General features: G+C 50.0%; 1 protein-coding gene across 1 annotated transcript in view; it reads left to right on the forward strand.

Moving 5' to 3' along the window:
• Positions 1-23,785, forward strand: part of TANC2 (tetratricopeptide repeat, ankyrin repeat and coiled-coil containing 2) — a 241,105-nt gene extending 217,320 nt beyond the window's left edge. The window contains exons 19-29 of the mRNA XM_086766662.1: positions 191-376; positions 2,089-2,182; positions 8,009-8,142; positions 8,574-8,697; positions 12,780-12,955; positions 13,235-13,367; positions 13,911-13,940; positions 14,847-14,938; positions 16,388-16,534; positions 18,445-18,545; positions 20,607-23,785. Coding sequence (XP_086622788.1) covers positions 191-376; positions 2,089-2,182; positions 8,009-8,142; positions 8,574-8,697; positions 12,780-12,955; positions 13,235-13,367; positions 13,911-13,940; positions 14,847-14,938; positions 16,388-16,534; positions 18,445-18,545; positions 20,607-22,551 — 3,162 coding nt within the window. The 3' untranslated portion in view covers positions 22,552-23,785. The remainder of the gene's footprint in view (positions 1-190; positions 377-2,088; positions 2,183-8,008; positions 8,143-8,573; positions 8,698-12,779; positions 12,956-13,234; positions 13,368-13,910; positions 13,941-14,846; positions 14,939-16,387; positions 16,535-18,444; positions 18,546-20,606) is intronic.
• The last annotated feature ends 1,233 nt before the right edge of the window (positions 23,786-25,018 follow it).

Genomic DNA, 25,018 nt, shown 5'->3' on the forward strand with positions numbered 1-25,018 from the left:
GACAGGATGCCTAAGCCTGAGGTAGAGCTGCTTTCAGAATGGTTGTTTTCTGGTTGTGGAAGGGATAGTTTAGCAGAAAAATGCACATTTTGCACATGTGGCATTATTTTGTAACTGGGGCTGGAAATTTTGAAGAAATTAAGACGTTCTGCCTGTGATTTGGCTGAATTGTATTTGGTCTCTTTTCAAGGTGGATCATTTGGACAAAAACGGTCAATGCGCTCTAGTTCACGCTGCTCTCAGAGGACACTTGGAGGTGGTGAAGTTCTTGATCCAATGCGACTGGACCATGGCTGGGCAGCAGCAGGGAGTGTTTAAGAAGAGCCACGCCATCCAGCAAGCACTGATCGCCGCGGCCAGCATGGGCTACACCGAGGTAGGACCCACCAGCACGTCACTGCCTCTGCGGGGTGGGAAACCGGGGGTCGACTGTTTCCTAGCCAAAACCTGGACCAGAGCGGGTCTTGGAGATGGAGTCAGTACCTCTGTCCTACTCTTCCTCCCATTCCCATCCCTGGCAGCGGGGTTTGCAGATCCCTTGGCAAGCCCGGAGGTCTGGGCAGCCGTCCAAGAGAAGGAAGCGTGACAAGCCTTTCAGTTGTTGGAATAAACCTCCAAGCAAGGGTGGATAAACAGCATGTTGCATATGCCGCTCCTCCAGCGCTCTTCGGGGAGTGTGAGACCACGTAGGTTTGGACTGTGTGTGGGGGGAGAGAAGAGCCAAAGAGCTTCTTCCTGTCATACTGAAAAGGTTTGTGATGTGGAAAATGATGTATATTTTCCTACCAAAGGAGTCTTTGAGGACTTTTGCATCGGTTGATTTCTTTGCTAAATTGAGCTCCTCTCATTTGCTTGAGTTTAGATTTTGCTTTTGTTAAGCATAATCCATGAAAACATAGGTAATGTGCTCAGATCAGAGGAGCTAATTAAAGAAAGCTGGAAAATTCTTATTAGCTAAGTGACTGTGGGTTGAACTGATTAGAAGCAGATGTGACTTCAAAACCCTAGAGATCTGCATGCCCTATCCCTGGAAATGTTCAAGGCCAGGCTGGATGGGGCTCTGAGCAACCTGATCCGGTTGGAGATGTCCCTGCTCCTGGCAGGGGGTTGGACTGTGGATGGCTTTGAAGGTCCCTTCCAACTCTAACCATTCTGTGATTCTATGATCACTGGCAGGACATGGAAAAATGGCACTCATCCCCAAAATCCCTGCTCCCCTGCACCGGTGCCTCTCTCAGTCTGTGCCCCCAGGTAGCGGAGCAGGCATGGCTTCCTCCCAGGTACTCAGAAGATGCTGGTTGTAGCCTGGACTCCAGCAGATAATTGTTTCTCCTAGAATGAGAAAAATGTTTTTGTCCTTCAGTCACTGAAGTAAAATCTCCATTTCCTTCTTAGGCTCTTGCTTTCTCGCACCATATGATCCAAACACTGAATTTTCCTGCCAGTTTTCAGTCAATTAAATCCTTTAATTTACCCTTTAAAGAAGTTAATTTGCTTCTCTGGGGTTTCAAGCATCCACAGCTGGAAGAAAAACATAGTGGAAGTGTTTTTAACGGTGCCTAAAAGCAGTGTTTGCTCAAAGGGAGCTAATAATAATAGTTTCTGGAAGTAACTTCATCTTGGCTGGAGCTTAAGATAACGAAGAGGCTAATGATAATGACTGCAGCATTACATCGCTTGTCCGTGACTCAGTTTCCCCAGCAGTAAAAGGGGGTGATGATGCTCACTGCGCCCCACCAAATGGGCAGAGCGGTGTTTCCTCACTGCTTACGGCCCCTGTAGCCGCAGACAAAGGCGCATCCGCTGCCCACACTGGGGCACCTGTAGCAGGACAGACGTGGCTGTAAGGAGCTGGTGCTGCAAAGACTCATCATGTGTGGTTGTATCAAGACACCTTGGGGTTTTTTTTTGCTTGTAGAGGGCAGCAGGTTCAGTGACTGATCTCTGGAAGAATATTTCCTTGAGCTCAGGGTGCCAGGCAGAGGCTGTTCCTGTTCCTCGGTGTGCTCAGAGCAGCTCGTGTTAAGATGTCAGCAGTTTATTTCTAATGCGTCCGAGTTCGTGAGCTGACGTGTCTTTTTGTTTTAGATCGTCTCCTACCTGCTCGATCTTCCAGAAAAAGACGAAGAGGAGGTGGAGCGAGCACAGATCAACAGCTTTGACAGCCTTTGGGGAGAGACAGGTGATTTCTGGAGCTTCTTCTTGCGTGGTTGTGTTTGTGTTTATGGGCTCCATGTCGCCTGATGCACCCCTGATCCCTGCCTTCTGATGAAGGAGAAGGATCAGTTCCTCTGATTGAATTCGGGGGATTTACAGGTGCCTGGGTGGAGCTTGCACTCAGCCTAAGTAAAACAGAAGGGTGTGGCTTTTGAAAATCGCGAGCTTCTGCAGCTCCTGGCACTTCTCAGGAATGTGCAGGAACGTAGCATCTCTGACAGCCAGGCCTCTACTTTCTCTGAAGCATCTCACATCGAGTGAGATGGACACCAAATTCGGCTCTTACCCTTTTGGTATTTTGCATATTTAGCGAAAACATCTCCATTTTGCTCTCTCTCCCTTTCCCTGCTGCATGGAGCACCATGACTCTTTAAATTATCCATTGATTTTTCTAAAAATTTCTCATTATTTAGCACCTGGTAATTAAATAAATGTCCTTTTGTGCAGCACTGTATTTTTGTACTGATGAGCGTAATACAGAAGCCGTGCTTTCCTAACTTCTGCCAAAACAAGAGCAACCATTCACCCCTTCCACTCCACAGATATGAAGTTGTCTCAATTTCTTGAGAGAGTCAAACTTGGAGGTGTTAGCTTTTAACTCCAATGACCTCATAAATATTACCCACTACCTTCTGTACTCAACTCACTAATCTACTCACATCACTGGTAATGTTCCTGTCAAGTTAATACGCCGAGGTAATGTTCCTGTCTGGGGAACGGAGCAGTGATTTTGATTCTGTCAGCTTGGTTTAAAAATGACACGATCCAAGGGTACGGACAGCAGCTGGCGTGTGGCTTGCCGTTCGGGCAGGTTGTTTCTCGTTAGAAGGGAGGTAAAAAAAAAAAAAAGATATTTGAAAATGCTGCCTTATTATAGCCTTGTAATGAATGGAGTTTATCAGGTGTTGCCCCTGAGCTTTAAAGGATGAAGATGAAGGGAGGGGTAGTCCCCACAGGGAGCCTGGTGGGTGGTGGGGCTGCTCTGGGCCGCTTGTGGGGTGTTAGGGAAGGAGTTGGCTCCTGCACCCCCAGGGACATAACTGAGTAACAAGGGCATTGTGCCGTTGTTAGCAGAAATAAGGGCAACATCTACAGATCAGCAATTTAAAAGTGCCCCTAGGGTGTCTCGGGAGAGGAAAGAAATTGGATATGGAATTAGCCAAATCAAATGACTGAGCGTGAGTAACAGGACAACGGCTTTGCTACCGGTGAGCTCGCAGTTCCCAGTGGTGACTAGGCCAGAGACAACTCATCCAAAGTATTCGCTGATGTTTGGGTCCTGAGGGCTGTCTTGTAAATAGGGTGGTGATCCAGGTGCCTTCAGAGTTTGATCAAAAGCCACTAAGGTGTCCCCCTGCAATGTAACCTCATGGGGGGCATCAGACACTGCAGCTCAGCTCCTTGAGTTACGATAGTCCTCGGTTGTCTGGATGGATCTGGCAAAGCCTGGTTTGAAGCCCTAGGCGTTGGCTGAACTGGTGTCTAGCCCTGCCCCGCCCTGGAGCTCTGCTTTCCTGGGTCACACCATCCGGCTCCAGTCTGAAAGCTGAGCCCTGTACTCTTCTCCCTGACAACATCAGACTCTTCTCTTTCCTCGTGTCCTGGGTAGCTCTGCTGTTCCCAGGCTGCGTCTTGCCTCGAGGACTCTCCAGCAGAAACGGTTTCCATCTCTGTTGTCCTCCTTCCCATACCTCTCTCCCCAGCAATGCCAAAAGCTGGACTCACACGGACATCTGGGAGTTTCTCTTACCTGAGAGGGGTTTCTGAGTAACTAGGATAGCTGGAAATGTGGATTTGTGAATCGCGAGTTGCACACAAATTGAGGAGCCATCTCAAAGAGTGCCCATTTATCCCACTGAAACTGGTAGTGGGTAAGATGGGAAAGTAAGCAAAAACAAGCCCACCACCAAATTCAGCAGTCCTGTCACAGTCAGGACAAGTTTATATGGATCTCAAGACTCCCTTTCACATTATTTTATTATCATTATTATTATTTTCCCAAAAGTAAATAACAAGTTTCAATAACTTTGAAGAGAAATCCTAGTTTCCACCTAAAAATAGCAGTCTGCTCTAAAAATCTGGATCATGTCTGGTTTTTGGTACTTGTTGCTTATGGGTCTGATCTTCAGCAGAGCAGAGCTGACTGCCTGGTTAGTGATATCAGCCTGATATCATCCTGATATCATCCAAACGGCAGTGCCAAGTTACATCATGAGTTTAGGAATTGCTGACAGCACACTATAGCCAACTCCAGCTGGAACGTTCCCCCCCCGGGACAAGACTGAGAGCAGAACCCAGCCGAAAAGTATCTGAGTCACTTGTAATAACTGCATCAGGACTGGAGGTGCGGAGAACAACTCCATCAAACTGTGTTTGTCTTGCTGCCAGACTGTGAAACAGATACACGTGCCGTATAGGAGCGATTTAATGACTCCTTCTGCAGATAAAGCTGTTTTTTCTCTAAGAAAACAGCCGTGCTCTGCACAGCAGCAGAGGCAGAATGTGCCGTTGCAGATCCCTGGTGTTGGAGGCTGTGGCTCGTCTGACGACACTCATGATGCAGGGGGGCACGTCCACACCTGAAACTTCTCTCGGGTTTTGTGTGAGCCGTGTTCTGAGAAATGAGCAATTGCTTTATGGTGTTTATGCCAAGACTTTGTTACTGCACGGTGAGTTGTTCTCCTGGCACTGCGTCCTCATGGAAAAGCTGCAAACGAACATCCCTATTTTTCAGCCCAGCGTTCTGGTCGCTGCTCCTTGACTGGGCTTGGTGGACTCGCCTTGTTCATGCTGAGCCACAGGAGCTCCCTGGCAGACCGCAAAACTTCAAACAAAACCATTTCCATTTCTCTCATTTCCTCTCATCACCTTTTCTTGGTTTTTCCAGTCTCCTTTCAACACCGAGGCACAGCCTTGCCTTGTGTTGTGGTGTTTTGGGGAACTAATGACTGTTGCAAGGTCCATTGGTGATGTCAGAAGCAGGTTGTTAAGTCCATCTAAGGAGTGCTAAGAGGCTTAAATCAGCAGGTACTTCTAAATTTTTTCCTGGAATAGTTTAATTAAGCTTTTGGGCTTAGATGGTTGGGCACTAGCTAGAGTAGTACTCTGAGGCTTGAGGTTACCAGCAGAGGAGCTGGAGCTTGGGGTTGTCAAAAGCCACTTTGGCTAGAAGGCTGGAGAGGAGGGGTGAGGCACCTGCATTTGGAGCAGCAGCAGACTGCCCAGCTCACTGCAGCTGGAGGGACCACGGCAGGTTATCTGGTCCGACCTTCTGTTCAAAGCACTGGCGCTGAGGAAGGCTGGGAGCACCGTAGTGAGCTGGTCTCCTTGGGTCCAGCTGCATCGAGCTCCTTGCACCCTTTGGAGAGTTTCTCTGTTTCTGAGGATAGATGCTTAGGTATCTGCAAGACAAGCTTGGATAGGGTTCTCTCAGCAGCAGGCAGCAAATCCAGGCCATTGGTGTGGAGCCTTCCTGAAGCAGCAAGGTCTGATTGCTCAGTAGCACAGGAGCTTTTGAGCATCCCTTGAGCTGGAGCTGCACAGGACAGGCTAGAGCTACCTACCCACACCAGTCGCTTTGACCCTGAGGAATGGAGTTGCAAAAAGACACATCAATCCAGGTGGAGTGGATTGCAAGGCAGAGTGGAGAAGGGTGTGGCCATGGATCAAGTCATCTTGTTTCAGTAAAGTCTTTTCCAAAGACCATTTCATGGTGCACACCAAACACTTAGGTGATTTACAGTATTTTCATTGTTGCAAACTTAAGAAGTTTTGATGTGAAATACCTCAAATTAACCTGCAGCATATCAAGCGCGGGCAGGTTCAGACATAGAACCCAAAAGCCCCGCGTACCCATCCCTCTGCCGTGCACATTACACACAGTCCTCCTTCTATATTTGTAGCTTACGTTTAAAACCCACATGGATCTGATTATAGATTTTGCAGTATGTTCTGCTTGTGGCAGCGAGATGATTTTTCTTTTAACTCTTGGTGTGTCTCAACACCGAGAGAAGCAAACTCAACCATGATGTGGAACAGAATAGAGAATTAATTAAATCCCCCAACGTTAACAGTGTTGCAGTTGGAAGCCCATCAACACCTCGTAATCAGCCATCCCACAGAAATGTACTTCAAAGAAGAAACAAGCGACGTCAGTTAGAAATAGACTCCCACCTTCTGCTCAAACTCCTACCAGAGCATGGAGCCAGAGGAGCCGTGCTGAAGTGCGCAGAAAGTTAGAGGAGGGAGGAACAGAAAAGTCTAAAATTAATACCAAAGACGAGTCGAAGGCGGGTCGTGCACTTGGAACTATTTTCAGATTGAAGGTGTCTTTTCTAACCCAACCGTACTTTCTGAGCTAACAGAGCACTTTGTGTCAGAGAGCGTGCTGTCGGGTGTCACTTCTGCCCACCTGTGATGATGTGAGCATTTGTAATGCTGGAAATGAGAGATCATTCTGGTTTTGCACAAAGACCCTTGCTGATGTGATCCGTCCTGGTCAGAGACAGAGCCCTGAGTTATCGTTTATCTTGGCAGACAGGTGAACGTATTCATACCATTTTTGCTTTCCAGTTGTTTCCCTGGTTTCAAAGATCTACACCCTAAAGGGGGATATTAGAAATAAAAGTCCTCCATCTGAATTATGCTGCTCTGTGCTTGTTCGGACAGAGAAAAGCCACAAATCTGACTGACATCCAGTGGCTGGCAGCGATCTGTGGGTGCCTCCAGCTTGGTCCCTCACTTGCTCTCTTGTAGTCATGGTGGAATGAGTCAAGGACAGGTTGAAGAAGATGATCTTGTCAAGATCTTGTCAAGAAGATCTTGTCAAGGCAGCATGTACCTAAAGACCGATGTTTTTTCTGGACATTGTGCTTGTGCTGAGACACTGTCGTAGTTCAGCTCCGATCAGGACCAGACTACGCAGTCTCTCTCTCACTCCCCCCCCCACCCTCTGAGAGAACAGGGGTAGATTTGGTAAACAAAAGAAAACCAGGAAAAAAACCAAACACGCGGGTTGAGATTGAACAAAAAGTAAATTTAACAGTAATGACAGAAGAAAACAAAACAGTGATGGAATACAAATACAGTATAATGGCTTACAACAGATCTCCACATCCAGTCTCTTCCAAGTAGCAGGGGCCTCCCTTCAGCACCCTCCTCACTTACATACTGAGCATGATGGCAGATGGGATGGAATAGCCCTTGGGCTAATTTGGGTAAATTAACTCCAGCTGTTAGCTGATTAGTTATCCCAGCCATAGGGGCTGCCAGCTTCAGTTCTCCACCCAGCTCAGGTAATATTAACTCTATCCTAGCCAGAACCAAGACAGACACATTCACTCCTGCAGTCTGTGGCTTTTGCAGTAGGGAAACCTGCAGGAGACACAGGGGAAAGTGGTGAAGGTTTCATACGGCAAGACTCTGCATTTCCTTGCGGCAGCACCTTGGACCTCAGTCACGCACACTTGGAGATTTATTTTATGCTTATTGCAGTTTTTATCCAGTTGCAGTGAAACTTGTGGAAAATAATACAAGACAATTGTCCCAATCAGCCTCTTTTGTAACGTTACGAGATCTTTTCATGGAAGAGTTGACCTTTGAAGTAAACTAAAATAACAAGAGTTAGAACTGTACTGATCCAACTCATTTTCTTTGTTCGTTTTGCCTGTCGTGGGGAACATTTGGCATTTTGGGCACCATTGCTTTGGTGTCCAGCAGAAAGACCTGTCTCCGGATAGGAAAAAAACCCCACGGAGAGTGTGGCTCTTCACTACTTTTCTCTCTCCTCCAGCTCTGACGGCGGCGGCCGGGCGTGGGAAGCTGGAAGTCTGCCGGCTGCTCCTGGAGCAAGGCGCCGCGGTGGCGCAGCCCAACCGCCGCGGGGTCGTTCCGCTCTTCAGCGCTGTGAGACAGGGCCACTGGCAGGTGAGCGGGTTCCTCACGCCGTCGGGATGGCCTGAGATGTAGGGTTAAGCCATGCTTTCCATCTTGCTGAAATATGGGTGGAGAAGACAAAGCCCAACTCTTTTGGGGAATGATCTGAGTGAGAAGAAGCAGTGTTGATGCTTCAGACATCCTGAGCCCTTCCTGGCTACAGCCAGCTTTTGCTTAAGCACTGTGTTATCTCACCATTCGGGAAGCAAATGGGATGCTCTGGATTTAAAAGGTCATTTTGCCCGTCCTTATACCTCCGTCGCTTCTCCTGTGCCCTAGTCTTGTAGCAGTAATCCCAGAGGGCACCGTGCGTTGTGGGGTGAGGTTTCAAGACATGGGGACTGCTCTGCTCTTCCTTGGATCTGCTTTCCTCCCAGCTGGATCTCTAAGTACGACGTGCGTTCTCACTTTGTGTGTTGCAGATTGTAGACCTCTTACTCACTCATGGTGCTGATGTGAACATGGCAGACAAGCAGGGGCGGACGCCGCTGATGATGGCTGCATCTGAGGGACATCTGAGCACAGTGGAGTTTCTGCTCGCACAAGGTTAGAGCGCGTGCTGGGAAGTGGGTTGGAGACCGGCCACGGCGAGTCCCAGCACAGTGTCCCCTGCGCAGCTGGAGTTCCTAATGTCGGGGTGGGGGTTGTAATCCCACCGCTGGATTGGGCGGTGGGAGAGCACCGTATCCAGCATATTCAAGAACAAGACTAGAACAGTCATAGCATTAACCTTGGCTATCCCTTTTTTGATGCTCACAGCCTCAAAACCACACATGTGAGTTAGAAAATAAAATAACATATTCCGGGTGCGTTGAGCACTGAGTTAAGAATATGCCCTTGAACCATGCTTGGAGCTTCCCCTTACACAAAAAAACCAAGATGTTAGAGAACCATCAGCATGGCCATGGAACAGGCAGGCAAGACTAAACCACGGGACCAGTGTTTGGGACGCGTTTTATCACTGCCATTTTTAGCAGGAGTGCTTACCCACGTTTTTGACACCAACATCAGCAGGAGGGTGAGGCCCCGACAACTGGCAAGGTTTTGGTGTGTGTGTTGAAAGTGAAACAGAATTGTTTTGAAGACCATCTGCTCTTCAGCTTCGCGCTCATGGATTCAGTACTTTCGGTGTCTGATAGCTCTCCTTTGCTGGGAGTCAGCAGGAATGGGTTTCGTATTTACTCAAAATTGGTCATTTTCCATTATTCTTTGGCTAAAAATAGCACTTAATTCTTGTATTGTGATTTGATATTTTTCTTTCAGGTAAGATCCCTCTTTGGGGAGGGATGTTTTCTTCATATCGTAAGTGATTGTGTCTGACCTCTTAGCCACAACGTGAGACACTTGAATATTTTACATAGTAATTGTAAGAACATTTTTTCGTGGTAAAATTGCCAGACTTCCAAGAACAAGTTTCTCATTGCCTGTCTGTCCTGAGCCACGGGCCAGTGGGATCCTCGCTGTTCAGCGCTGTACCCTGCATAGGGATGTGGCAAAGATCAGTTTGAAGCATGAGTTTCTTAGGAATTAATTCAATTAATCCTTTTCTGATGTTCTGGTTTTTAAAAAAATTTCAGATTAACGCTCTCCGTGTTTGAGTTGTAACGTGGCCCCTTTCGCACCTTGACTATATCTGTGAAACAGGCTTAAAATAAGTGATTTTTTTTTTTTAATTTTTTTTTGCCAAACTTGAGAACTGTGCATGTTGCTTAAGGCTGGTTCAGTGGAGGATGAAAATACCAGATAATCTGATCTTGACTATGGAATTACCAGCAAATGCATGAAATGTTTCCCTGTCTCCTTGGACACTGAGAGCCCAAGAAGTCAGAAATAGGAAAATCTTTTTTACTTTAAAAGGTCCGTTCTTCTAAATAGCTTAATAAACTCGACTAAACTGTAATTACTCCACTAACCGTGCTGTAACACACAGTCCTGAAAAGTTAGCTCAAGCCTGGCCAGAGTATAGTGATCTATGGTGTGTTTTAATTAAAATGGCTTTGACAATCCTGCTCAACGTTTCATTAAAATCAGAGCTCGTGAATCATCAGGAATAAGCATTAATTAGTGTGTTGCAAAGCAAATCTCATTTGACTGTACTTGATTAACACAGCGTTTGTAAACACTTGTTATTAACAGAGTTGCAGGCATCAATCAATGGGAAATCCAAATTTTTAGAGTTACCTGCTGCTCTTGCGTAACGCCCAGGAGGAAGGGACGTGTGAATGGGGAACTCGACTCCCCTGGCAGCAGCCCTGCCAGAGCCGATATTTATACGGATCTGTGTTAGGCAGAGCAAAATGATTCCCGGTGCGCGTTCCGTTAGGAGAGAGCTTGATTCTGAATCTCGTTTTCCTGCCAAAAATCAGCCCCTCGATGTTTTTGCAGCCTTGGGGTACGTGGCGCGTGTGGACGCTGCTCCTTACTGCCTGTCACCCTCTGACCCCCAGCGCTGAGGCTTGTCCCCGCAGGGGTCACCCTGCCTGGCCCCCGCAGCGCTGGGTGCATCCTCTCTGCAGAAGGGGTCCGACCGCCCTGGCCGCTCCCTGCTGCTTGTTGATGCTTTTAAGCATCAAGCGTTTCTTTTTTTTCTCTAGCTGGCTTCTTGTTGTGTGCCTACTAAATCATAAACTCTTGCATTTAGCCAGCTGATTTTTTTAGGGAAGGAGCAGCCCAGCCCTTCTGAGAAGCAAGCTGGGTTTACCCGGGCAGAATCTTTCCCACTGCCACACGGATCGATCCCATGAGGTCACCATAAGCCGCGTGCCTTCCAAACCATCAGTTTGTTTCGTGTCTGCCTGCCTTAATGCTGAGCAGGTCAGAGATCCCTGAAGGAGGGGAAGATGCCTTCAGAGTCAAGCGAGGGTTCTGCTGGGAGCCACGTCTGCGTTGGGAGCTCGGCGCTGCTGCAGAGGTCGTGCCTGGCCTGCCCCGGAGCAGCCTTTCGGCATTTCTGAAGCGGCGCGCGTTGTCCGCTCGCTGAGCCCTTCAGCTTGCATTGCTGCAGCGATACCCTGAAGTCTGGGGATGTCACCCTGTGGTATGGTGTGTCTCTTCCGCTGGACTGGGGAAGGAGTGGGAAGGTTGAGTGATGATGTGGCTTTCCAGCCTTCCCTCTTAGTGTGGGAGCTTTCTCACCTGCTCTGGAAGAGGCAGAGGGAGAACAAGAGAAGGCTTTGATGGTTCGGTTGCAGGAAAGTAGCTGGTACAAATAGGAAGGAATGAAACGAGGCTTTATCCTGCCTTGCTGAGCAAAAGTTGGCCTTCATCAGTTGAGGATCATCTAGAGGACTTTCACAGAACTTCAGAAGGGTTCCTGAGTGCAGTGTGGGCAACGTGAGAGAAGGCTGGCAAGATGCTGGAAGTTTATGTTGTCATCCCTTAGCTTACATGTTTGAGCTGCCTTGCAGCCAGCGTCCCTCCCCGGCACACCAGATTGCCCCAGACGTTGTTTGCCACCTCCCGCGCTTGCACTCCGAGCTGCAGTTTGGAGGCATGCAGCGAGCGGGATGCCGCGGCTGTGCCGAGAGCTCCAGGCAGAGGTTTCTGAACACATCCCGAGCAAATGTTCATGTGTTGTGCTCCTCCGCAAACAAAAAGTGGTGCAAGCTGGAAGAGTTGTCAGTTTGCTGTCAGCTGGGCGATGTGCGCTAACCGGGGGATGTGTCAGCTGGGATGAACGGGAAGGCTCAGGAAATTCACATTACTCCTCCACTTGCTGAGCTTTCTGGAGCCAGTGAAGATCTCACGCTGGGCGGTTTGGAGTTTACCTACAGGAGAGAAATACTGCGGCAGCAATTCGTCCCAGGCTGCTGGCAGGAGCATTTCGCAGGTAGCTGCAGTTCCTCGGAGGAGCAGAGCTGATGCGCATCTCTTCTGCACGCACGCAGCCCGGCCTGTGCCATGGCAACAGGAGTTGTCTCCGTGACACGAAGAGGAGTGTTCGCTTCGTGCTGCTGTTCAGAGCTCATGCCCATCCATATGTCGTGTGGAGCGGTACTGACCCGTTGGTACGGCAGCACCACGGCTTCATCCAAGAAAACGTCAAGTCCCGCTCTCTTTGGCTGGCGGCTGGCAGTAGTTTATCTCGCAACGTTGTGTTTATATTGGGTAAAGTTGAGGGAGAAGTACTGCTGGAAATCGTGTGGATTTGGTAAAGGGGAGGGGAGCGAGGAGGGAAAAATAGGTGCTTTCTTCCAAGAACTGAGCTGAATTGACTTAGTTCCCCTTAGTACGCCATGACCTGCTGAAACAGCAAAATGCTCTTCATCTCTGACTCACACAGGCTGGAATGGGTTTTGATTAAAGAAAAACAAAAACCAAACAGTTGAAAGATTGATGTCTCGGATGAGGGATGTCAAATCCACCCTGCTGCTCAGATGATGTTTGCCAGAAAAGCCTACAGAGCTAGGTGTGAAAAAGTTTGCAGCTTGGTGTGAATAAACTCGTTTGCCACAGTTCCTATCCCTGCGTTTGAAGTTGCCATGGAGGGTGGGAGAAATGTTAATAAAGTAATTAATAATTATGTACATAGCTCTCTAAAAATAAGCTGTCCTCAGTAAGTGGATGGTTTGTTGTGTCGTAGTGCTTAACAAGAGGGCTCTTAAGTAAATCAGTGCTTGTTTTTTCAGGTGCCTCCATCTCCCTGATGGACAAGGAGGGCCTGACAGCCCTCAGCTGGGCTTGTCTGAAGGGCCATCTCCCTGTGGTGCGTTCCTTGGTGGAGAACGGAGCTGCCACCGATCACGCGGATAAAAACGGACGCACTCCGCTGGACCTGGCAGCTTTTTACGGCGATGCAGAGGTGGTAAGTGGCCTGTGATACCTGCAGAAGAAAACGGGCAGTTGGTGTAAAAGCCTTAAAAGCACAATTGAGCTTTTGATGTAGCAATAAGCGTACAGAGGCCTGGCCCTCCATACGTGCAGACACTTCCGTCGAGGACAACACGTGATGGACCCTCAGGCCCTGGAGAGGTGGTGTTAGCCCAGGCTGTGGAGCAGAGCGAGCTTTACTGGGTGTACATCCCCAGCAGCGTGCGAAGGTCTCGCCCTGGCGCAGAGCTGACAGTTGGGCTTCTTGTTGCAGGTTCAGTTTCTGGTGGACCACGGGGCCATGATCGAGCACGTTGACTACAGCGGGATGCGCCCCCTCGACAGGGCAGTGGGGTGCCGCAACACCTCGGTCGTTGTCACTCTCCTGAAGAAAGGAGCAAAGATAGGTAGGGACAAGGGGACAATCCACGGTTGGCTGTGTGCTCAGGCAGGACTCCGGGCAGTGGGGCTGGCTTCCTGGGAAACGCAGAGGTAGCCTCGGCCCCGGCTGCTGCTCCGTGCTCTCGCAGCCGGCGAGTCGTGACTGCCTTGTTGTCTTTATTAAAATGGGGAATATTTTTTTTTTTTGCTATCATATTACTTAGCCAAGTGAATCAATAAACAACTGTTTCTTTGGCAAGGTCTTTCCTCTGGTAATGCTTTTTCTATCTTTACTGGTCTGAGTCGACAAACGTACTATGTCCATGCATCGCTGTGAGCTGCTGCGTTCGCTTGCTCTGTGTATGCTTTCAGACCTCAGTGTTACCTGCGCCGCGCCACACAGCCGCTCACGTTACGTTTTCCTGTGAAAGGGGATTTTGCTGGTGCATTGGCTTCTTTGCTGCCTGCCTCTCACAGCTGCTTTTTTCCTTTTCTTTTTTTTTTTCCACCTTCATCCATTTTTTTTCCCCCTCTCTCCTACAACTTTTTGTTTTCTCCTTTCTTTGAAGGTTGTCAGACGTTACCGAGTCGCCCACGAGGTATATCTCATTGCTGTCAGCATCAGCTTCGATCTGATAGCTTTGTCAGCCTTGCTTTCTCCTGTTTGATTTAGCCTGCATGCGTCCCCAACACCTCTAATCTTTTAATTTACCTCACCTTCAAATAATTTTTAAATGACTGTTGCAGAGAATAACTTGAACTCAAAAACTAACCTCCTTCTCCCAAAATGTACTGAATCTACTTATAGAATTTTGCGACTTATTCTTCACCCACACTAATGAGTTATCCCCAAATTTTTGCCGCCCCTTCCCTGCCGGTATCAGTCCTTGAGGTGACAACTGGCTCTGCGTGGGCTGAGCCCTGCGCAGAGCCAGCGCGTCCCCAGCCCGACGGACGGCTTGGGCACCAGCAGCACTTAGACACGGCCTTTCCTGTGTCGTATTCTCCACCTGAATGGATTTTCTACTCTGGTATTTCACATCTTGTGAAGCTGGAAATCACAATCCACTTAAATGCAGAACGTCTGTTGACAGCCGAGCTGCAGATTTCCTAGTACGCTTCCAGAGATTTTAATTTAGACACACTTTTATGTAACCACTCTGATTTTTCCTTTGAAATACGTTTCGTTTTCCCCCACCCCAGCTGGTTCCGCAATCAGCACTGCCCTCGTGTGGAAATGGCTCCCGTCATTTCCCAGCCCGTCGTGGTGGTGGTGATTAGGATTAGCCTTAATGACTGCAAAGGAAAACCATTGCGATGCGGGTGACGTTAATTTAAGCGTGAGAGGAATTCACCTCAGTCATTTGGAGCGCTCTGCCCTTTGACCATGCCAAGTTGTTCTCTCCAGCAGAAAATTCCCACCCCAGGATATTTTTTCCACCCAGCTTCCTACCACCCTTGCATTGTATGAGTTTTTTACCCATCATGCATCCTGTACACTACAGGTCCAGCAACATGGGCGATGGCAACCTCCAAACCGGACATCATGATCATCCTGTTGAGCAAGCTGATGGAGGAGGGAGACATGTTTTATAAGGTGAGAAGAGCGGTTCCTGAAAAATTGAACAGACGTAGAAGCGTAGCTTTGAGGGTTTGACTGAGCGATGCTGCTGCCTTAACCCGTGGCCAGTAACAGCTACTGCTCGCAGCGTTCCTGGTGTTGCAAACTGGTTTTGGTTAGTGGGCTGGGAGGGGAGATTGATTGCCCCAATCTGTAACGAAGCTGAAGCAAAGCCAAGCCTCTCTGCATTCTGGATTTGAGCCAACACTTCATTTCCTCTTTGAAAACGCCAGAACCCAAGTGTTTTACAGAGATTTGGAGTGCTGATGTCATTGCATCAGATCTGGCAGCGTGGTTGTTACCTAGCAGGCTCGCTGCTGTGGAACAAGGCGGCGAGATAGTATATCCCAGAAAAACTCGCGTAAGAAACTTTCTGCGATGAAAACAGATTGTCAGGACACAGATGGCTTTGTCATGTCCTTTAGCCCATGGGAGACCTTCCACCATTACAGTCAGAGAGTCTTTTTTGCTCTGTGTTTATTTTAAACTGATCCTTAAAACCTGAAGATTTGCACACACACACACAAAATGTGCAAGTACAACAATGATTCACTGTTAGGCTCTAAGGGTGAAGCAGAAAATATGCAAAGCTGGCGTTGTAGCTGGAGCTATCTGCCAGAGATACATGATACAGCTGAGAAATCTGAGTCTACAAGGTTTTAAAGCTTACTATTCGTAGCTGCAGAATTTATGTCTGGGTCATCATGAATTGCATGCGTCCTAAATCCCGTTTTGCCCTTGTTCTTTCACCCTAGCTGCCATGGCTGCCCCCCTCTGGGGCACAGATCATCCCATCCCAAAAATAGGTGCCCAAAATAGCAAAGATGAGTCACCCTTTGAAGGTGACTGCTGTGTCCCGATAACTACAAAAGGAACCCAGTTGACAGACTTAAATGTAGACACCTAATTTTTAGACATCTGAAGTCCAGGGAGATGAATCTCAACCTGTTTGTCCAACTTCAGAGCCACATCAGTGCTGTAAGATTTATCTTTGCTATTGCAGGAGGCTTCTCTGAGCCGCAGGAACTCCACCCAAAATCCCATAGTTTGTATTTTTTACCTTTCCTGATGCTTTTTAAGCTTTGGGTGTAGGGTGTTCTCCAGAAGTGGGTTACTGATTGCCCAGCTCGGAAGACCATCCAGAAACCAGATGGAGTTGCATCGAGTTAACATAACCCAGTTTCTGCTGCGTTTCCTACTGTAGTATGACAACTGTCTATGAAGTGGGAGAACCCAACGAGGCATCTGCATTTCCAGATGAGATGTTCCCTTGGTCAAATGTTCTGGCTTGCCTTTCTAGAAAAGAGCTGAATAGTGAAGTGTTACGTTAACCACCTAAAACGTTCACGGGGCTGGTGAGTGAGTTCTCTGCCGTGAAGTAAACTCAACCCAAGGATGTGTTTTGACGTATTCTCCTTCTATTAGAAAGGTAAAGTGAAAGAGGCTGCCCAGCGCTACCAGTATGCTCTGAAAAAATTCCCCAGGGAGGGGTTTGGAGAAGATCTGAAAACCTTCCGTGAGCTGAAGGTGTCGCTCCTCCTCAACCTGTCCCGATGTCGAAGGAAAATGAACGTAAGTGTCCCTGCTCTTCATGGCCTTAAGCGCAAGCGGCCGGCTTTCTGCCTGTGCGCAGACGTGTCCATCCTGTAACTGTGCTTTGGCCTCTGAGAGCTCTCCTCTGTCACCTGGTTGTCCTTCACAGAGCACTGACATTTTATAATTCAGAAGCAGTAATGATTTAATATGCATTTCTGATGATTAAAAATTCATTGCTGTGTTTATAGCTTTTTGAATTTTTTATGACTCCCTTTTGATGATGATGTGAGTTGGGGGTGGAGGCATTTTCCAGATTTCTAGGGCAGCAGTGAGGGAGGAGCCAGGAGATGCGCTCCTTTGAATACTAATTAATTTAAAATGAAGGAGCATATGCTTAGGGGGCTCGCACTTCCCCAGGGCAGTGACTCATCCAGAAACACCCCCACGTACTCCCTCTCCTCCCAGAACTGCCAGATCACTGTCGCTCCCCCCACTCCATCCTAGCCAGCACCTAGTGACCAACTCCCGCGGCACGGCTGTCCTTCCAGCAGACGAGTGCCACCTTTGCGTGCGGGGGCTTTCACCTCTACAGCTTAAAGCCTCCATAGACTCGAAAAGTGGAATCTCTACTGAGGCCGTGAGCCAGCAAAGATTACGCTGGAGGGGAAGGGATTTTAGTGACACCCTCATTTCTTCAAGCTGTGAGGGAGAAAGATGAAAAGCAACGGAAGGAAAATCTTAATGCTGGTGAACAAGCCGCACAGTTTGTAGGAAAAGTGTGAACCTTCTCTTTAAACAAGCCAACTTGCAGCGAGGCCTGTGCTTTAAGAACAATATTTTTTTGTTTGTTGTTAACTGGGGAATCCCAGGTTTCGTGATGGAAAGTTTCAGAGGGCTGTAATTGCTCCTGCAGTTTTTGCACCTATAGATGAGACCATCGCGGTACCTACCTCTTGACTACATGCCCAGTTTAGTCTACTGGGCAGGATTTCCTCAGTAACTGCTGAGGAGCAGCAAACAAAAGTCAGAGCTTCCCCAGGCAGAGCATCCAGGTAGCAAGAGGTTGCTCTCTGAGTTTTTGAACAAGTCAGAAGTACTTGTGTCCTTTCTCCCAGAACTGCTCAGGGTCACAGGCCAGGTCAGCAATCCAAAGCAGCGTTTGGCTGCAAAATGAAAGCCCCTCTGCTGGGAAGAGGTCTCCTTCACAAGTGCTGAGCTTAGTGGTACATGAAGCCTCGGGGACCAGGCAAGGGAGGCCGGCTGGCAGGGTTTGAACCGTAGCTGAGAGTCTGCTCTCGTGGCACTGCTGCTGGAGAGCACCCAGAGCAATCTCCATCCGTGCTGTCACCCCCTCCCTCCCCGCTCCCAGACAAGTCTCCCAAGTGAGGTGTAGGGGAGAAGGAAGGAATGGTGGGGTGGGTGGCACTAGTAGACCTTTGCTGGGCGAGTCCTGTTTGTAGCTACTGAGATATCATCGTCCGTTCCTTCACGTGCAGTTTTATTCAGCCCCTTTGAACCATGTCACTGTGTTGCAGAGGGCGTGGGAAAGGTTTCCTATTGCTTTCAACTGTGGAAAAAAGTCCTTCATGAGATTACATTCCAGCCTCTGTGAGACCAGATGTTTCCTCAAGACTCTAGGTCATTGGAGAGTGATTGCGTGGACTTGCTGGGGACACAGTGAGAACGGAGCCGGTGGCACGCTGGCCTCTGTGGATGCTGACAGCATCTGGAGTTACGAGAGGGCTTTCAGCCTTTGGACGTGCCATCGGAGCTCTCTGGCTGGAAATGATCTTGAATCCATGGGAAACGTTCCAGTACCATCAAGTTTTCCATGATACATGCAAAAAAAAAAATGTCCGTATTAAGTTTGTTTTCTTCCCAAACTGTATATATTTTTATTTCTGTATCTATTCAGTTACTTACCTGCACACCTATTGTAATGACAGGATTTTGGAATGGCGGAGGAGTTTGCCACTAAAGCACTGGAGCTGAAACCGAAATCCTACGAAGCTTACTATGCAAGAGCAAGGGCCAAACGCAGCAGCAGGTGAGGAGAGCGAGAAAAGGGCAAGGGGCTGGTCCCTTCCAGCCTGGCCACGCCGATGTCGGCATCCACCGTACAAAACCGACCCAGTGTCCCCATGGGAAGCAATGGCAAAGAAACATTAATTAATGAGATTACAAACCTCTCAAACTCCAAAGTAACGCCCTCTCTCACTTAGTGATTTCTGGAGACAGCTGAATGCAAATGTTTTGAGAGGTTCATCTTAGTTGAACTTTGTCTGAACATCTTACTACACTGGAAACCTTTACTCCAGAGTTGAGTATTCTTTTTAAAAATACACTTTACTTCAGCCACAGCTTGAACTCAAAGCAAAATATGACTCATGGAGACCCTGTGGCCTGTGTTAGGCGAGAGGGGTGGACTCATTCATCACGGTGATCTCTTCTGGCCTTAAAATCTATGAATCTCTCTGACCTGCAGCATTTTTTACAAGGCAGAAACTGCTGACTAGCCTTGCGGTGACTCTGCAGACCAATGCCAGCCGGTGAGCTTTCAACCATGGCTTGTGCTCAGAGCACTGCAACCAGCTCCTAGCGAGCTGCGGCACTGGGATCTCGCTGCGTCTCCGCTGGAGCCTGGAGGATTCCCTTGTTAAGGCAAAAAAAAGCTCTGAGATGAGATTCATTTCAAAACCGATTGATGCCATTCCTGAATGAGCAGGAGGGCTTCCCTTTGGGTCCTGCGCTCCAGGGCAAGGCGTGCTGTCGCTGCACGCGTCTGGGTTGTAAATGGCAGAAAAAATGCCTTGCGCGGCGCTGCAGAGATTCGCGGGTAGCCGGAGGTGTGTCCAGTCCAGCTGTGCAAACACCGCAGCTCAGCAGGCACCGCCGCCATTTGAGCTTCCATGCTGGAGGCGACGCGTGTAGCCGGGCTCCTGGCCCAGCTGATGCTGCACTGCCTGGTCCACCAGGTCTTGATGTTGGAGGTGAAGCCGTGACCTTCTGTTCTGCAGAGAGGTCCTGCTAGCTGAGCCCCGCTGACCTCATGCCTTCCCTTTCGCGGTTTTCCTGTCCATTGTTTCCAAAGCCCTTGTAAGGAAGCGTAAGAACTGGGTTCCTTTGCAGATGATATCAGCCTCCCCACATACAAACGTCCTTTTCTCCCCAGGTCTCTCCAGCAGAAACCAGTTTTGGCTTTTCTTCTCTGTTTCCCGGTTTGTGCCCAGCAGCACCCTTGAGGTCAGCACACTCCGGGGAACAGGAGGCTTTTCCTTCCTCCACTTGGTTTTCCAAGGGTTAAGCAAAAGCTCAGGCTGGTGTTTGGAGGCGCTGGGGAGTGTTTCGCTGTGACGATCCCCAAGATGACAATCACGCTCCGATGCTTTTGCTGAAAAGCAAATGGTGTTCCTGTAGATGACAACCCCCTGCCCTGAACCCTCACCTCCTTTTTACTCCTCCATGCTGGCCTTTCCCTTGCAGAGGCTTCCCCGGGGGGCGTGCGGGCTCCCCGGCGTCGCTCCGTTCCTTCCTTCGGCAGTTGTTAGCCAAATCCATTGCAAAATTGGAGAGACAAGCCTTGCCTAAAGCGCTGACCCGCGGGAGCCCCGGAGCTCTGGAGCCAGCCCTGACGCTGGGTGGTCTTGGCATCAGGCAGAAGTTAAATTTTCACTGGAGTAAGCAGTTGCAGCTCCATCAAAGCTGCGCTTGTTTACAGCAGTGGTGAGCTTGGCTCTTGGTTATCGATACGTGGGTTTCCCCTGCGCTAACGCGGCGGCAAAGCTCGTGGTGGTGCTGTGAGCAGTCGTTAATTAGCCTGTAACGCACACTGCAGAGGACAGGCATCTTTGCTGGTCTGAGTTGTGCCATCTCAGGACTGTGTTCCCCCCTTCCTCAGAACGGCTGACAGTGTTTTTCTTCAGTTTGGATAAATTAAATGCAAGGGAGGCATGTCAGGCAGAGTTTGAGAGATGCAGCCGGCGGGAGCGGTCGCAGGCGTCTCCCTCAGCGCCACAGACAAGCCACGTAACCCTCGGGAGCCTCCGAGAGCAGCTCCGTTCAAATCCAGAGTAATTTCCGTTCTTGTTTCTGTCCCTTTGTCAAGCAGGCAGTTTTCCGCAGCCCTGGAGGACCTGAACGAGGCCATCAAGCTGTGTCCCAACAACCGTGAGATTCAGCGGCTGCTGATGCGGGTGGAAGAGGAGTGCAGGCAGGTGCAGCAGCAGCAGCCGCCGCCGCTCCCGGCGGAGCCTGAACCCGAAACCCAGCACGAAGAGCTGTATTCTGTGCAGGATATCTTTGAGGAGGAATACCTTGAGCAGGATGTAGAGAACGTTTCCATTGGCTTGCAGACAGAGTCCAGGCCAAACCAAGGGCTGCCTATTATCCAGAGCCCACCCCCGTCCCCAGCTCACAGGGACTCAGCCTATATTTCTGGTTCACCTCTGGGCTCTCATCAGGTCTTTGATTTCAGGTCCAATAGCTCCGTGGGCTCGCCGACCAGGCAAGGGTACCAGTCCACGTCTCCTGCTCTGTCTCCGACGCACCAAAACTCACATTATAGACCCAGTCCTCCACACACGTCCCCTGCTCACCAGGGCTCCTCTTACCGGTTCAGCCCACCTCCTGTTGGAAGTCAAGGGAAGGAATATCAAAGCCCACCACCTTCTCCTCTTCGCAGAGGTCCTCAGTATCGTGCCAGCCCCCCAGCAGAAAGCATGAGCGTTTATAGGTCACAGTCCGGTTCCCCGGTTCGCTATCAGCAAGAACCTAGCGGAGTCAGCCAGCTTCCCGGCAGACCGAAGTCTCCATTATCCAAGATGACACAGAGGTCTTTCCAGATGCCCCAGCTCCCCGTGGCCGTGCCGCAGCAGGGGCTGAGGCTGCAGCCAGCCAAGGCGCAGATCGTGAGGAGCAACCAGCCCAGCTCCGCCGTCCATTCGAGTACTGTAATCCCAACCGGTGCTTACAGCCAGGTTGCCCACTCCATGGCCAGCAAGTACCAGTCGACGTCAGGGGAAATGGGGGTGAGCCAGAGCAGGCTGGTCTACCAGGGCTCCATCGGTGGCATCGTAGGTGACAGCAGACCAGTGCAGCACGTTCAGGCGAGCCTCAGCGCAGGAGCGATCTGTCAGCACGGAGGGCTGGCTAAAGAAGACCTTCCGCAGAGACCGTCCTCGGCGTACAGGGGGGGAATGAGATACAGCCAGACGCCGCAGATCGGCCGGAGCCAGTCCGCTTCCTACTACCCGGTGTGTCACTCGAAGCTCGACCTGGAACGTTCTTCCCTCCCCGCCAGCCAGCTGGGCTCTCCAGATGTGTCTCATCTCATAAGAAGGCCCATCACAGTTAATCCCAGTGAAATCAAGCCTCACCCACCAACTCCACGGCCCCTGCTCCACTCTCAGAGCGTTGGCCTGCGCTTCTCGCCCTCCAGCAATAGCATCTCCTCCACCTCCAACCTGACTCCCAACTTCCGCCCTTCGGCTTCGATTCAGCAAATGGAGATTCCTCTCAAGCCAGCTTATGACAGATCGTGCGATGAACTTTCTCCGGTCTCTCCCACGCAGGGGGGTTATCCCAGCGAGCCAGCCCGTTCCCGGACCACGCCGTTCATGGGAATCATAGATAAAACCGCTCGGACTCAGCAGTACCCCCACCTCCATCAGCAGAACCGGACCTGGGCTGTGTCGTCAGTGGACACTGTCATTAGTCCTACGTCTCCTGGCAACCTCCCCCAGCCGGAATCGTTTAGCCCGCCTTCTTCAATCAGCAACATTGCCTTTTATAACAAAACCAACAATGCACAGAATGGCCATTTGCTAGAGGAAGACTATTACAGCCCCCATGGGATGCTGGCCAATGGCTCCCGGGGAGACCTCCTGGAGAGAGTCACCCAAGCCTCCTCGTACCCCGACGTCAAGGTGGCCAGGACGCTGCCTGTGGCGCAGGCCTACCAGGACAACCTGTACAGGCAGCTCTCCAGGGACTCCAGGCAAGGGCAGACGTCCCCAATCAAACCAAAGAGACCGTTTGTGGAGTCTAATGTGTAAAAGACGCTTGTTGGAGTAAGAGCCTCATGTTTGCAGCACACACTTCCGAGCTTGATTTCCATGCATATTATTATGATTATTTTTATTTCTCTTTGGTAGCTACATGACCAAGTTTCTCCAGTACTTTGTGTGGTGATCAGACAGCCATGCACGTGCTCCAGCCCTTTCGTTCCCCAGCTGACCGTGAAGCCGACATCAGCCGAGCCGGTATCGTTTGCCCAATTCCAGCCAAGTTCCCAGCCGGGATATCTTAGTACGTGGTGCGGGGTGGTCCAGAGGTATCCCCTGCGCGGCGGGAGGTAACCAGCTCTTTTTCAAGAGACAATCGCGTTTCGTTTCAATTGGTTTCTTTTGTCTCGGTGAGCTCTTCCACGCATCTGGTGGGAATTCCCAGTGGGAGCAGAGCAGGGATCACAGGAGCTTTTCCCAGGGCTGCATCTGCAGGTCCCCGTGCCAGAACCAGGTCGTTCGGTTCTTTGCCCCCGAAAGCAAATTCCCCGCAGGCAGCGAGGGCGCGATGTGTCGTGATACCGCGCAGCTACGCACGATAACCGTCCTGCTTCGTCTGGTGTAGAGCGTTTTAATCCGAACGGGATTCCTTCGTTAGCTAATCGTTGGCCGGAAGGGGTGGCAGGTGACCACCCGGGTGCCCCGGCACTGGTTTGCTCTGGGACGTTTCGCAGGCGTTGAGAGAGTCAGGTTGGCCCCTTGCGTGCGGTTTAATCCGCCAAGGGAATTGGCCAGGAGCCTCTTGCGCGTGAGCTGGCGTGGCAACGACTTCTTCGCGCCGTGAGATGACCGCGCCTCACGCAGCACCGCGTTTGCACCGGGGTGGTTTCGTGCTGGAGGTTCCATGTGGTGGGGTTATTTACTTGCAAGGGGAAAAAAAAAAAAATCTGACTTAGAAAATGGTATTCAAGGAGGAAAGTTGTAATTTTTTTTTTTCTATTTTTTTATGATGAGGATGCATAACATGGCAGAATTGTTCCCAAGACAGGAAGGGTCCTTCTGCAAAGCCAGCCCTGCAGCGTCCCTTCCCTCGGCTCTGCCTCGCGCGAGGCCTGCGCTCTTCGGGGATCTGTTCCCAAAATCTGCGAAAGCCGCTGCCGTGTTCCGTACCTGGAAATGGCGGGGGCCGTGTTTTGCTTTTTAAGGAGCTGTAGTGAAGAGAGAGGTATTTATAATTTATTTATGCAGTCTGTTTCAGGACACTTTTTTTGTTTGGGTTGTTGGTTTTTTTGTGGGGTGTTTTTTTCTTTTCTTTTCTTTTCTTTTTTTTTTTTTTTTTTTTTTTGTTAAATCAAGACAGTGTGAAAAGCAGGGACTGCTTCCAAGATCCTTTTTATGGGCTTTTCAAAAATTTTTCAATTATTTTCTGAAATTTTTTTAAGGGGTGCAGGGCCTTTCTTTCCAGATTCTTTCCTTACTGCTGGGTTTGTCATCTACCTTGGGTTACCGAGGGCGAAGCGGGGGGCGGTCGGGGGGGAGCGATGACCCCGTGGCTTGTTTTAAATGGCGCCTGCTGCCCGGCGCCGACCCTGGCTCGTACCGACTCCAGCGAGCGATGGCGGCACGGAGCGGGAGGAGCGTTTCCAAAGGGCTGTGCCGATCGATCGCAAGCCTTCTTGAACCAAATCGCGGGGCGCAACCTCCGCGGGCGTAAACGAGCATCTCCCCAGCACGGCATCAGCGCAGCTACATCCGTTTACGCCAGCTAAGGACTTGGCCCGAAGCTTTTAAGCAAACCCTGGCTTTGATGGGGCTTTTTTTCTTTTTTTTTTTTCTTTTTTTTTTTTTATTTCTGTGTGTGGGTCAGCACATCTCGTTGCTATTTCGTTGCCTGATTTGCTCAGAGCAAACTGGGACCTGGCGCCTCGGGACGGTGGAGGCGGTGTCTCATAGACACGGCGGGCGCGGGCAGGGGGGTTTCCTCCGTGGGGTTTGGAGATCTTTGTGCTCCTTGGGGCTGTTGGGTATGTGTCCGGGCCGGTATTCGGATTGAGGGCCGTGGTGTCTTTCTCAAGGTGCTTTGTTACAGGGCTCGATAAAGCGAGGGGGACGGGGGGACCCCTCGGCAGGGCGGGCTCTCGTGGCCGCGGGGATGCTCAGCTCCACGCACTGTTTCTCTGCTCACGAAGGGAGTGTGATTTTTTTTTTTTTTTTTTTTTTTCCTCCTTCTCTTTTTTGAAGCAGCATGTTCTGCTTTGTCAGGCATAACCGATTTCTCCTCTGCGTGCAGCGCATCTGTAGCTAGGACACGCGTATCCGTGGGTCTGGAGTCGCACCGGTCGCTTTGCTCAGCGCCTCCCATCCTCCCGCTTTCTGATCGAGTGAGTGACTTCCTACCTTTAGTTGCTTCTTTGAAAGGCAAAAAAAAAAAAAAAAAGTAACCAAATTCAGCCCCGTCCCTGTCTCATACGGCCGCCAGCCGTTCCTCTCCCCGCTGAGATGCGAACGGGACAGTGGG

This window comes from Chlamydotis macqueenii, chromosome 25, assembly GCF_036417535.1.
Source record: "Chlamydotis macqueenii isolate bChlMac1 chromosome 25, bChlMac1.mat, whole genome shotgun sequence".
Taxonomy (NCBI): Eukaryota; Metazoa; Chordata; class Aves; order Otidiformes; family Otididae; genus Chlamydotis; species Chlamydotis macqueenii.